The 15,521-nt window shown below is 37.5% G+C and overlaps 1 protein-coding gene across 1 annotated transcript in view; it reads right to left on the bottom strand.

Moving 5' to 3' along the window:
- The window catches only part of LOC139763363 (glutamate receptor 1-like), a 43,810-nt gene that overhangs the window by 15,338 nt on the left and 12,951 nt on the right, over nucleotides 1-15,521 (bottom strand). Inside the window, exons 3-5 of the mRNA XM_071689384.1 lie at nucleotides 14,953-15,189; nucleotides 6,579-6,757; nucleotides 5,838-6,000 (exon numbers count right to left, since the gene is read on the bottom strand). Of these exons, the coding sequence (XP_071545485.1) occupies nucleotides 5,838-6,000; nucleotides 6,579-6,757; nucleotides 14,953-15,189 (579 nt within the window). The remainder of the gene's footprint in view (nucleotides 1-5,837; nucleotides 6,001-6,578; nucleotides 6,758-14,952; nucleotides 15,190-15,521) is intronic.

The raw sequence follows: 15,521 nt of genomic DNA, 5'->3' as shown, positions 1-15,521 counted from the left end.
CGCCCCCTCCCCCACCCTTTGATTCACTTCCGCTTCCATTGTTCCATCCGCTGCCAAATCCACTCCCAGATATCTAAAACACTTCACTTCCTCCAGCTTTCTCCATTCAAACTTACCTCCCAATTGGCTTGACCCTCAACCCTACTGTACCTAATAACCTTGCTCTTATTCACATTTACTCTCAACCTTCATTTCTCACACACTTTACCAAACTCAGGGACCAGCTTCTGCAGTTTCTGACATGAATCAGTCACCAGCGCTGTATCAGTAGCGAACAAAAACTGACTCACTTCCCAAGCTCTCTCATCCACAACAGACTGCATACATACCCCTCTTTCCAAAACTCTTGCATTCACCTCCCTAACAACCACATCCATAAACAAATTAAACAACCATGGAGACATCACACACTCCTGCCGCAAACTTACATTCACTGAGAACCAATCACTTTCCCCTCTTCCTACACGTACACATGCCTTACATCCTCGAAAAACACTTTTCACTGCTTCTAACAACTTGCCTCCCACACCATATATTCTTAATCCTTCTACAGAATATCTCTATCAACTCTATCATATGCCTTTTCCAGATCCATAAATGCTACATACAAATCCATTTGCTCTTCTGAGTATTTCTCACATACATTCTTCAAAGCAAACACCTGATCCACACATCCTCTACCAAGTCTGAAACCACAGTGCTCTTTCCTAACCTGATTCTCTGTACATGGCTCCACCCTCTCAATCAATACCCTCCCATATAATTTTTTAGGAGTACTGAACAAACTTATACCTCTATAATTTGAGCACTCACCTTTGTCCCATTTGCCTTTGTACAATGGCACTATGCAAGCATCCCGCCAATCCTTAGGCACCTCACCACGAATCATACATACATTAAATAACCTTACCAACCAGTCAACAATACAGTCACCCCCTTTTTTAATAACTTCCGCTGCAATACCATCAAACTTGCTGCCTTGCCGGCTTTCATCTTCCGCAAAGCTTTTACTACCTTTTCTCTGTTTAACAAATCAAATTTCCTAACCCTCTCACTTTGCACACAACCTCGACCAAAACACACTATATCTTCCACTCTATCATCAAACACATTCAACAAACCATCAAAATACTCACTCCATCTCCTTCTCACATCACCACTACTTGTTATCACCTCCCCATTAGCCCCCTTCACAGAAGTTCCCATTTGATCCCTTGTCTTACGCACTTTATTTACCTCCTTCCAAAGCATCTTTTTATTCTCTAAGATTTAATCATACTCTCTCACCCCAACTCTCATTTGCCCTCTTTTTCACCTCTTGCACCTTTCTCTTGACCTCCTGCCTCTTTCTTTTATACATCTCCCACTCATTTGCATTATTTCCCTGCAGAAAATCGTCCAAATGCTTCTCTCTTCTCTTTCACTAATCATCTTACTATTTCATCCGACCACTCACTACCCGTTCTAATCTTCCCACCTCCCACGCTTCTCATGCCACAAGCATCTTTTGCGCAAGCCATCACTGCTTCCCTAAATGCATGCCATTCCTTCCCAACTCCACTTACCTCCTTCGCTCTTACCTTTTTCCATTCTGTACTCAGTCTCTCCTGGTACTTCCTCTCTCCAAAGTTCACATACTCTCACCACTTTCTTCATCCCAACAATCTTCACCTTCGCCTCCAAAAGATAATGATTAGACATCAATACAGTTGCACTTCTCAGCACATGAACATCTAAAACTCTCTCTTTCCCGCGCCTAGCAATTAACACGTAATACACTAACGCTCTTTGGCCATCTCTCCGACTTATATACGTATACTTATGTATATCTCTCTTTTAAACCAGGTATTCCCAATCACCAGTCCTCTTTCAGCACATAAAGCTACAAGCTCTACACCATTTCCATTTACAACACTGAGCACCCATGTATACCAAATATTCCTTCATCTGCCACATTACTCACCTTTGCATTCAAATCACCCATCACTATAACCCAATCTCGTGCATCAAAACCACTAACACACTCATTGAACTGCTCCCAAAACACTTGTCTGTCAGGATGTTTCTTTTCATGCCTAGGTGCATGTGCACCAATTATCACCCTTGTGTCTCTCTATCAACTTTCAGTTTTACCCATATCAATCTAGAGTCTATTTTCTTACACTCAGTAACATACTCCCAGCACTCCTGTTTTAGGAGTAGTGCTACTCCTTCCCTTGATCTTGTCCTCTCACTAACCCCTGACTTTACTCCTAAGACATTCCCAAACCACTCTTCCCCTTTACCCTTGAGCTTCGTTTCACTCAGAGCCAAAACATCCAGGCTCCTTTCCTCAAACATACAACCTATCTCTCCTTTTTTCTCATGTTGGTAACATCCACACACACTTAGACACCCTAGTCTGAGTCTACGAAAAGGATGAGCACTCCCCGCTTGACTCCTTCTGTTTCCCATTTTTAGAAAGTTAAAATACAAGGAGGGGAGGATTTCTGGCTCCCAGCTCCCGTCCCCTCTAGTCGCCTTCTACGACACGTGAGGAATGCGTGGGAAGTATTCTTTCACCCCTATCCCCAGGGATAATATATATATATATATATATATATATATATATATATATATATATATATATATATATATATATATATATATATATATATATATATATATATATATATATATATATATACATATATATATATATATATATATATATATATATATATATATATATATATATATATATATATATATATATATATATATATATATATATATATATATATATATATATATATATATATATATATATATATATATGTATATATATATATATATATATATATATATATATATATATATATATATATATATATATATATATATATATATATATATATATATATATATATACACACATAAACATACATATACACATATTCACACACATGCACACACATATATATATATATATATATACATATATATATATATATATATATATATATATATATATATATATATATATATGTATATATATATATATATATATATATATATATATATATATATATATATATATATATATATATATGTATATATATATATATATATATATATATATATATATATATATATATATATATATATATATATATATATATATATATATATATATATATATATACATATGAAAAATGTAAGAAATAATTTAGAAAACTGAAACTTCTAGCTTGAAATGAAATGAGAAATGAATGTCACATAATGGTTCAACCTCTGGCTAAGGAAAAGGGAAATGTATAATTTACACAAACGACAGTAGTAGTTTTCATCAATTTAACCACTGTATCATACTGCCTGGTCCACTTCTCTTATCATGAAACTGGAATATTGGCTTATGATGTTTCTCAATTGTCTTCATTACACAAAGTACAACCATATCTTGGATACATGAGGGTAGGTAGTTGGTCATCCGCCATAATAAAGCCTTGACAGACCAAAACGTTTATCTGGACCTCAACTTTTCCAGTACATTCATGTAAAACACCTTTTTGCTTTCCATCTCTATCACTTTGATAAAAAATACTCCCTTTGTTCACATTTCAATGAAAGAATAAGATTCAGTGTCTAAGCTACATTCTTTTCCAATTTCACTATTTTCTTAGTGAAATATACATATATATATATATATATATATATATATATATATATATATATATGTATATATATATATATAACATACAAACCTCCAACAGCCAGGATCGAACACGGGACCCCTGGACAACACTCGGGAGCGCTACCGGTAGGCTATGATCGCCCCTAATAGGGAAATGACTATTCGAATACTATGTACTCGAATATCTTTCGTCTCACGTTGGTGAGCACCGCGATCTACACCTGTCATTTCCCACTAGGTTCACACAGCCAGCAGATAGCATTTTACCGAACCTAACTGTACAACGTAGAGGTATATGAATATGAACAAAGTGCACATGAACGCGCACTTTCATAGAACATACAGTTAGGTTCTTTAAAATGCTATCTGCTGGCTGTTTGAGCCTGATGGGAAATGACCGGTGTAGATCCCGATTCTCTCCAACGTGAGACGAAGGGTATTGGAGTACATAGTATTCGAATGGTTATTTGCTTATTAAGGGCGATCATAGCCTAGCGGTAGCGCTTCCGTGTGTTGTACAAGGGTCCCGGGTTCGATGCTGGATGTCGGAGGTTTGTATGTTCTATGAAAGTGCGCGTTGATATGCACTTTGTTCATATATGATATATGTATATGTATATATATATATATATATATATATATATATATATATGTGTGTGTTATTCTACAACAGTTCGTTTGGTCGGATAATATTATGAATTATGATATAATTTCAATCCTAAAAGGCTATTCAATTTTAAATCTTAACGTGTTATGAGAATCTAAACAAATCTGTTTTCCAACGAATGATCTTAACAATGTAAATGTAAGGCATTGTTGAGGCTAGAAAAGGTTCTTCATTCAGTATCAGAACATACTGAAATCAAACGTCTTCTTTTGTTTTTAATGATTATCAAAAGTCATTATAAGATACTTTGTTGAGTCTATAGATATTGAATATTTATGAAGTCGATAATTGTTATCTTATAAAACATGCAACTATTTAGAAGACTGATTGCAAAAATGAATCACGAGAGATTGTGACAATGTTCAAGATACCGATGGAATAAGAAAGATTTTAAATACATTTATATCTTTTGCATCTGTAATGAAAATAGAAGAGACAACTGATGTTCTAAATCCGGTTCCATTGCTTTTAAATGATATTGTTCTGCATTATGCTGACATAAATGTTAAAGATATACTATCATCACTATATGGAATAAAGTAAATAAAACGATAGACCCTGATACGCTGCATCCTACGGCAAATAACGAGGCGAAAAGTGAGAATGTCATGCCTTTGCTCTTTTGAACGTCACTTGCTACGGGGAAAACTCCAGAGGAGTGGACGAATGGCAGTATCAAAAAATGATACTAAATCATTGCCAGGAAATTATCGTCCAGTTAGCTTGGTGTCTCTAGTTGGAGAACTTGTGGAAACCATCGATCGGGACAGAGTTGTGAATATTTAGAGGCCCATCACTTAATAAACGATTCTCAACACCATGGCATCCAACAAAATCGTGTTTGAAAAATCTGCTTGAATTTTTTTGGTGATATAATCAGCAAGTACGGTGAAAGTACAAAAATTGATGTCATGTATATATGTAGATTTCAAAAAATGCATTTGATATAGTTTTGCTCTAAAGGTTACCACAAAAAATTAAGTCACATGGTAAAGATTGGGTTGTAATTTGGTTGTTTGGAAATTGGTCGTTTGGTCGTAAACAAAGAGTTGTGATTCACGGTAGAGCCTCTGAATGGCTGTACGTAACAAAAGAAGTGCCGTAGGGATCATTCTGGGGGTCGGTTATCTTTCTCATGTATAAGTGATATCGGTAATGAGTTAGATTGTAAGTTATAAAGATGTAAAGATGATTCTATGATGGGGAAAACATTTCATAAAAGAAGTTGAACACCTGCAGCTTCACAATGATGAAGAGGCCTGAAAAGTAACAAATGAATTATTTATACCGGTAGGCGCAGTTTTGCTTTTTAATCGTAAAAACGAGATGGTGAGCAACAGTATGAATTATGTTGAACTACGAGAGGTATCGTAAGGGTCAGTCTTGGTATGGCCCAAATCCTCACGCACACGTTTGAAAGAAACAGTCAGTCTTGTGATTATATGATCCATTGAACCTAACAACGTGAACAATTGTAGATCGTCATTTCATAATCACCTTTGATGCCTCCATATGGCTTATCAGGTCTTCCAGTTCTGGATCTTCTCTGTTCTCCCTGATGTGCCTAGCAAGCACATCATCTCCCCAGTAGGGGACAATGCCTGCGTCATGCAGCCGGGACATCATCTTTTTAAAAGGCTGGTAGAATGGCGCACCCTTCCTGGGAAAAGGTTAGCAACTGGATAAACACTTAATGGATATACTACATACAGCCTTTTGGGTTCTTTGAGTCTCCACCATCTTACAGATGGCATAATCTGCGGGCTTCAAGAAATTAGCAGCTACCAGCCCAACAGTAGGTCAAAGCAGCAACTGCCTGCTTAGACCGTGTGTTAACAGAGGGTTCTCACGATACGTTAGAAGAAGATGTTAGATAAGAATTACTTCCTCCTAAGCAGCCATACGAGCTGGTGGTATGTATCTAACATCCCTCATTAATCGCTTGGGTTAATGAGCTATACTTATCATAAGTTAGCAAGAGTGCACATCATCCTTTCCTGGTCACACAGACAAAGAATTCAATATATTTTCATTTATTCTGACATTTTCAGAAGATATTTCGTCAGCGGCTTCAAAGTAGATGACATTTTGATCAGCCTGTCCCATGGATTTTTTCCTTACAGTAAATTCTAAAAATATCTGCAGAAAATAAAACGTAAAAATTGATGACTGAAACTGCAAAGATTAGAGAGCACTACGCCTGCATATGAACAGTTTATGGTGATAATACATACTCACCTAATTCCCCATCCAAAGTAAACTAATACGGGAATTTCATTGCTGCCGATGTGGAAGGGCGTGCGGCCAGAGTGGTCTGCGAAGCGAGTATAGATGACGGATGTAACGTAGTTCTTAAAACTGATCAATGTGAAGCTACCCGCTAGCACCCTCTTCAAGGCCTCCTTCACAGCCATCTCCTACATGGAGGGAAAAGGTTCAAACTTACAAAGGAATTCAAGAAGCAACAGGACACTGGGTCCCTTCGAGGCTATTTGTGATAAAGGAAGATTTCAGAAACTCACAAGGCAGCGTCGTAAAAGTAAAAAGGTATACATATAATTCATTAGAAAAACCTGCAAGCCGCCCTTTTGACTAAAAAGGCATAAATAGTATTATTTGTGAACATGAAGAGAAATACTTTATCAAGTGTATGCTTATAGCTCTCTTAAGATAATGATTTCAACAACTGCAGTTGGTAAATCATTTCACATGTTAACAATCTTGTTGAACAATAGGTACTTATCATCATTCGAAGTAAAATGTATCTCACAAGTTGTTATCTATTTCAGTGATGAAAATGAGACGGATTAAATTTCAGGCAGTTTGTTAAATCAAGATCATCAAAATCTTTGGTTATTTTGAATATCTCTGCTTAAGGCGAGCCTGCACTGTAATATTTTTCGCCAAGGCTAAACAGTATCATCAAAGTTAATAACAGCTATTATCATGGTTTTCATTATCATCACATTAGACAATATACATCATAAGAAATAAATTCTCATCTCAAAACTCTTCACTTCAAAGAAGTCCACATAATCTTGCCACTGGAGGTAGCATAGCTTTAAGATGCAGGAACCTCTAAAGAGAGAGAAACGCAGGAAACGGTGATCAAGTACGAAAAAAGAGAATGTGTAATGCATCGAAACCACAGCTCCCTTTCCACATCCAGACCCCACAGACCATTCCATGGTTTACATCAGACGTTTCACATATGCTGGTTCGGTCCTTTGACTACAGGTCGACCCCGGTATACCACATCGTTCCAATTCACCCTATTCCTTGCACGCATCTCACTCTCCTGCATGTTCAGAACCCGATCGCTCAGAATCGTTTCATTCCATCCTTCCACCTCTAATTTGCTCTCCCACTTCTTCTTGTTCCTTTCACCTCTGACACATATATCCTCTTTGTCAATGAGTCTTCACTCATTCTCTCCATATGACCAAGCCATTTCAACACAACGTCTTCTGCTCTCTCAACCACAGTAATTATATTTCCACACATCTTTCTTACCCTTTCATTACTTATTTGATGAAACCACCTCACGCCATATATTGTCCTCAAACATTTCATTTCCAGTATATCCACACTGCTCCGTACAACCCATCCATAGCTCACGCCTCGCAACCTTACAATATTGTTGGAACCACCATTCCTTCAAACATACCCACTTTTGATCTCCGAGATAATGTTCTCGCCTCCCACACATTCTTCAACGCTCCTAAAACCTTCGCGCCCTGTCCCAACCTGTGACTCACTTCCGCTTCCATGGTTCCATTCGCTGCCAAGTCCACTCCCGGATATCAAAACACTTCACTTCCTTCATTTTTCCTCCATTCAAACTTACCTCCCAATTTACTTGTCCCTCAACCCCACTGAGCCAGATAACTTTGCTCATATTCACATTTACTCTTAACTTTCTCCTTTCCCACACTTTTCCAAACTCAGTCACTAACTTCTGCAGTTTCTCTCTCGAATTAGGCACCACAGATGTATCATCGACGAACAACTCACTTACTTCCCAGGCCCTCTCATCCCCAACGGACTGCGTACTCGCCCCTTGCTCCAACACTCTTATATTTAGTTCCCTAACCACCCCATCCGCAAACAGATAAAACAAACATAAGGACAACAGAAAGATCCTTACTAGTCTACCAACATAAAAGTTATCACAATTTCCACATGCCACTTTATAGATTTATCCTAGGGAATTTTTGGTGAATTCCTGATAAAGATATTTCATATAGATATTCACCGTGAACTCATAGGTATATCTTGGTCACGTGGAGAATTGTGATTCTTTCCAATATATATATATATATATATATATATATATATATATATATATATATATATATATATATATATATATATATGGGGATAGGGGAGAAAGAATACTTCCCACGCATTCCTCACGTGTCGTAGAAGGCGACTAAAGGAAACGGGAGCGGGGGGCCAGAAACCTTCCCCTCCTTGTATTTTAACTTTCTAAAAGGGGAAACAGAAGGAGTCACGCGAGGAGTGCTCATCCTCCTCGAAGGCTCAGACTGGGGTGTCTAAATGTGTGTGGATGTAACCAAGATGAGAAAAAAGGAGAGATAGGTAGTATGTTTGAGGAAAGGAACCTGGATGTTTTGGCTCTGAGTGAAACGAAGCTCAAGGGTAAAGGGGAAGAGTAATTTGGGAATGTCTTGGGAGTAAAGTCAGGGGTTAGTGAGAGGACAAGAGCAAGGGAAGGAGTAGCACTACTCCTGAATCAGGAGTTGTGGGAGTATGTGATAGAGTGTAAGAAAGTAAATTCTAGATTGATATGGGTAAAACTGAAAGTTGATGGAGAGAGATGGGTGCATATGCACCTGGGCATGAAAAGAAAGATAATGAGAGGCAAGTGTTTTGGGAGCATCTGAATGAGTGTGTTAGTGGTTTTGATGCACAAGACCGGGTTATAATTATGGGTGATTTGAATGCAAAGGTGAGTAAGTTGGCAGTTCAGGGAATAATTGGTATACATAGAGTCTTCATTGTTGTAAATGGAAATGGTAAAGAGCTTGTAGATTTATGTGCTGAAAAAGGACTGGTGATTGGGAATACCTGGTTTAAAAAGCGAGATATACATAAGTATACGTATGTATGTAGGAGAGATGGCCAGAGAGCGTTATTGGATTACGTGTTAATTAATAGACGCACGAAAGAGAGACTTTTGGATGTTAATGTGCTGAGAGGTGCAACTGGAGGGATGTCTGATCATTATCTTGTGGAGGCGAAGGTGAAGATTTGTGGGGATTTTCAGAAAAGAAGATAGAATGTTGGGGTGAAGAGAGTGGTGAGTGTAAGTGAGCTTGGGAAGGAGACTTGTGTAAGGAAGTACCAGGAGAGACTGAGTACAGAATGGAAAAAGGTGAGAACAAAGGAGGTAAGGGGTGTAGGGGAGGAATGGGATGTATTTAGGGAAGCAGCGATGGCTTGCGCAAAAGATGCTTGTGGCATGAGAAGCGTAGGAGGTGGATTGATTAGAAAAGGTAGTGAGTGGTGGGATGAAGAAGTAAGATTATTAGTGAAAGAGAAGAGAGAGGCATTTGGACGATTTTTGCAGGGAAAAAATGCAAGTGATTGGGAGAGGTATGAAAGAAAGAGGCAGGAGGTCAAGAGAAAGGTCCAAGGTTGAAAAAGACGGCAAATGAGAGTTGGGTGAGAGAGCATCATTAAATTTCAGGGAGAATAAAAATATGTTTTGGAAGGAGGTAAATAAAGTGCGTAAGACAAGGGAGCAAATGGGAACTTCAGTGAAGGGGGATAATGGGGAGATGATAACAAGTAGTGGTGATGTGAGAAGGATATGGAGTGAGTATTTTGACGGTTTGTTGAATGTGTTTGATGATAGAGTGGCAGATATAGTGTGTTTTGGTCGAGGTGGTGTGCAAAGTGAGAGGGTTAGGGAAAATGATTTGGTAAATAGAGAAGAGGTAGTAAAAGCTTTACGGAAGATGAAAGCCGGCAAGGCAGCAGGTTTGGATGGTATTGCAGTGGAATTTATCAAAAAAGGGGGTGACTGTATTGTTGACTGGTTGGTAAGGTTATTTAATGTATGTATGATTCATGGTGAGGTGCCTGAGTATTGGCGGAATGCTTGCATAGTGCCATTGTACAAAGGCAAATGGGATGAGAGTGAGTGCTCAAATTACAGAGGTATAAGTTTGCTGAGTATTCCTGGTAAATTATATGGGAGGGTATTGATTGAGAGGGTGAAGGCATGTACAGAGCATCAGATTGGGGAAGAGCATTGTTGGTTCAGAAGTGGTAGAGTATGTGTGAATCTGGTGTTTGCTTTGAAGAATATATGTCAGAAATACTTAGAAAAGCAAATGGATTTGTATGTAGCATTTATGGATCTAGACAAGGCATATGATAGAGTTGACAGAGATGCTCTGTGGAAGGTATTAAAAATATATATTACGGGAGGCAAGTTGTTAGAAGCAGTGAAAAGTTTTTATCAAGTATGTAAGGCATGTGTACGTGAAGGAAGAGAAGAAAGTGATTGGTTCTCAGGGAATGTAGGTTTGCGGTAGGGGTGTGTGATGTCTCCATGGTTGTTTAATTTGCTTATGGATGGGGTTGTTAGGGAGTTGAATGCAAGAGTTTTGGAAAGACTGGCAAGTATGCAGTCTGTTGTGGATGAGAGAGCTTGGGAAGTGAGTCAGTTGTGTTTTGCTGATGATGCAGCGATCGTGGCTGATTCATGTGGGAAACTGCAGAAGCTGGTGACTGAGTTTGGTAAAGTGTGTGATAGAAGAAAGTTGAGAGCAAATGTGAATAAGAGCAAGGATATTAGGTACAGTAGGGTTGAGGGTCAAGTCAATTAGGAGGTAAGTTTGAATGAAGAAAAACTGGTGGAAGTGAAGTGTTTTAGATATCTGGGAGTGGATTTGGCAGTGGATGGAACCATGGAAGCGGAAGGGAATCATAGGGTGGGGAGGATGCCATAATTCTGTGAGCCTTGAAGAATGTGTGGAAATCGAGAACATTATCTCGGAAAGCAAAAATGGGTATGTTTGAAGGAATATTGGTTCCAACAATGTTGTATGGTTGCGAGGCGTGGGCTATGGATAGAGTTGTGCGCAGGATGGTGGATGTGCTGGAAATGAGATGTTTGAGCACAATATATGGTGTGAGATGGTTTGATCGAGTAACTAATAATAGGGTAAGAGAGATGTGTGGTAATAAAAAGAGTGTGGTTGAGAGAGCAGAAAAGGGTGTTTTGATATAGTTTGGTCACATGGAGAGAATGATTGAGGATAAGATTGACCAAGAGGATATATGTGTCAGAGGTGGAGGGAACGAGAAGTGGGAGACCAAATTGGAGGTGGAAAGATGGAGTGAGAAAGATCTTGAGTGATCGGGGCTTAGATATGGACGAGGGTAAAAGGCGTGCAAGGATTAGAGTGAATGCGAAAGATGTGGTATACCGGGGTCGACGTGCTGTCAATGGATTGAACCAGGGTATATGAAGTGTCTGGGGTAAACTATGGAATGTTCTGTGCGTCCTGGATGTGCAAAGGGAGCTGTGGTTTCGGTGCATTATTATATGACAGCTACAGGCTGAGTGTGAACGAATGGGGCCTTTGCTGTCTTTCCTAGTGCTACCTCGCACACATGAGGGGGGAAGGGGTTGGTTATTCCATATGTGGCGATGGGAATGAATAAAGGCAGACAGTATGAATTATGTACATGTGCATATATGTATATGTCTGTGTGTGTATATATGTGTATACATTGAGACGTATAGGTATGTATATTTGCGTGTGTGGACGTGTATGTATATACATGTGTATATGGATGGGTTGGGCCATTCTTTCGTCTGTTTCCTTGCGCTACCTCGCTAACGCGGTGGACAGCGACAGAGCAAGATAAATATAGCGACAAAGCAAAAAAAATATATATATAAATAGATAAATATATATAGGGGAGAAAGAATACTTCCCACGTATTCCCTGCGTGTCGTATAAGGCGACTAAAAGGGAAGGGAGCGGGGGGCTGGAAATCCTCCCCTCTCAATTTTTTTTAAATTTCCAAAAGAAGGAACAGAGAAGGGGGCCATATGAGGATATTCCCTCAAAGGCCCAGTCCTCTGTTCTTAACGCTGCCTCGCTAATGCGGGAAATGGCGAATAGTATGAAAAAAAAAAAAAAAAATATATATATATATATATATAATATATATATATATATATATATATATATATATATATATATATATATATATATATATATATATATATATATATATATATATATATATATATATATATATATATATATATATATATATATAAATATATATATATATATATATATATATATATATATATATATATATATATATATATATATATATATATATATATATATATATATATATATATATATATATATATATATATATATATATATATATATATTAATATATAAATATATATATATATATATATATAAATATATATATATGTATATATATATATATATATATATATATATATATATATATATATATATATATATATATATATATATATATATATATATATATATATATTTTTTTTTTTTTTTTTTTTTTAAACTATTCGCCATTTCTCGCGTTAGCGAGTTAGCGTTAAGAACAGAGAACTGGGCCATTGAGGGAATATCCTCACCTGGCCCCCTTCTCTGTTCCTTCTTTTGGAAATTTAAAAAAAATTGAGAGGGGAGGATTTCCAGCCCCCCGCTCCCTTCCCTTTTAGTCGCCTTATACGACACGCAGGGAATACGTGGGAAGTATTCTTTCTCCCCTATCCCCAGGGATAATATATATATATATATATATATATATATATATATATATATATATATATATATATATATATATATATATATATATATATATATATATGGGGCCCAACCCACCCACATTCAAATGTATACACATACACGTCCACACACGCAAATATACATACCTATACATCTCAATGTATACACATATATATACACACAGACATATACATATATACATATGTACATGATTCATACAGTCTGCCTTCATTCATTCCTATCTCCACCTCGCCACATATGGAATAACCAACCCCTCTTCTTCCTCATGTGTGCGAGGTAGCGCTAGGAAGGCAGCAAAGGCCCCATTCGTTCACACTCAGTCTCTAGCTGTCATGTAATTATATATATATATATATATATATATATATATATATATATATATATATATATATATATATATATATATATATATATATATATATATATATATATATATATATATATATATATATATATATATATATATATATATATATATATATTATCCCTGGGGATAGGGGAGAAAGAATACTTCCCACGTATTCCCTGCGTGTCGTAGAAGGCGACTAAAAGGGGAGGGAGCGGGGGGCTGGAAATCCTCCCCTCTCGTTTTTTTTTTTTTTTTAATTTTCCAAAAGAAGGAACGGAGAAGGGGGCCAGGTGAGGATATTCCCTCAGAGGCCCAGTCCTCTGTTCTTAACGCTACCTCGCTATCGCGGGAAATGGCGAAAAGTATGAAAAAAAAAAAAAATATATATATATATATATATATATATATATGTATATATATATATATACATATTCCTCGTATGTAGTAGAAGGCGAATGAATGGGACGGGGGCTGGGGGACTAGAAACCTTTCCCTCCTTGTATTTCAATTTTTTGAAAGGGAAACAGGAGTCGGGCAGTGAGTGCTCATCCCCCTCGAAGGCTCTGATTGGGATGTCTGAATATATTTGGATGAAACGAAGATGAGAAAATAGGTAAGAAACATAGTGTGTTTTTGGAAAGGAACCTGAATGTCTTGTCTCTTAGCGTAACGAAGCGCAAGGGTAAAGGTTAAGAGTGGTTTGGGAATGTTTTGGGAGTAAAGTCAGGGGTTCAAGAGCAAGGGAAGGAGTAACACTACTCCTGAAAGAGGAGTGGTTGGAGTATGTGATAGAGTGTAAGATAGTAAACTCTAGATTGATATGGATAAAACTGAAAGTGGATGGAGAGAGATGGATGATTATTGGTGCATAAGCACCTGGGCATGAGAACAAAGATTATGAGAGGCAAGTGTTTTGCGAGCAGCTGAGTGAGTGTGCTGGCAGTTTTGATGCATGAGACCGGGTTATAGTGATGGGTGATTAGATTGCAAAGGTGAGTAATGTAGCAGTTGAGGGAATAATTCGTGCACATGGGGTGTTTAGCGCTTTTAAATGGAAATAGTGAAGAACTTGAAGATTTGTGTGCTGAAAAATGACTAGTGATTGGGAATACCTTGTTCAAAAAGAGATACACATAAGTATCCGTAATTAAGTAGGAGAAATGGCCAGAGAGCGTTATTGGATTACGTGTTAATTGATAGGCGTGTGAAAGAGAGTTTTGGATGTTAATATGCTGAGATGTGTAACTGGAGGGATGTCTGATCATTATTTTGTGGGGGCGAAGATGAAGATTTGTAGATATTATCTTATGAACGTGCACCTTAGACTTATCCTTTTACGTTTTTTCCTCATCGTTATCAGTAAATAACGTTATATACATAAACAAAAATGTATTACACTAACCTCCCTTTCCTCAAACACTTGTAGAATTACTGGATCGGTATGCGTAGCAAAGTAATCAACAATTGCCCCTGTTAGGAGCCAGGGTTCGAAGCCCCAATTCCAGCCATCTTGACTGACTAGATCCTCGAAAGTCTCCAAAGGACGCGACTTTCCTTGGACAGTCAGATGAGAAATTAGAGACGAGCGGTATCCTGTACCTATGACCTCACAGTACACAAGCCACCATCCCACCAACACCTGTTGGTATGGCATCATATATGTAAGTTATTAGATACTTAGGCGTATATATATGTATATATATATATATATATATATATATATATATATCATCCCTGGGGATAGGGGAGAAAGAATACTTCCCACGTATTCCCTGCGTGTCGTAGAAGGCGACTAAAAGGGAAGGGAGCGGGGGGCTGGAAATCCTCCCCTCTCGTTTTTTTTTTTTTTTTTTTTTTTTTTTTTTTTTCCAAAAGAAGGAACAGAAAAGAGGTCCAGGTGAGGATATTCCCTCAAAGGCCCAGTCCTTTGTTCTTAACGCTACCTCGCTATCGCGGGAAATAGCGAATAGT

The sequence above is a fragment of the Panulirus ornatus genome, chromosome 46 (genome assembly GCF_036320965.1).
Source record: "Panulirus ornatus isolate Po-2019 chromosome 46, ASM3632096v1, whole genome shotgun sequence".
Classification (NCBI taxonomy): Eukaryota; Metazoa; Arthropoda; class Malacostraca; order Decapoda; family Palinuridae; genus Panulirus; species Panulirus ornatus.
This window is presented reverse-complemented; position numbering and strand designations above follow the sequence as displayed.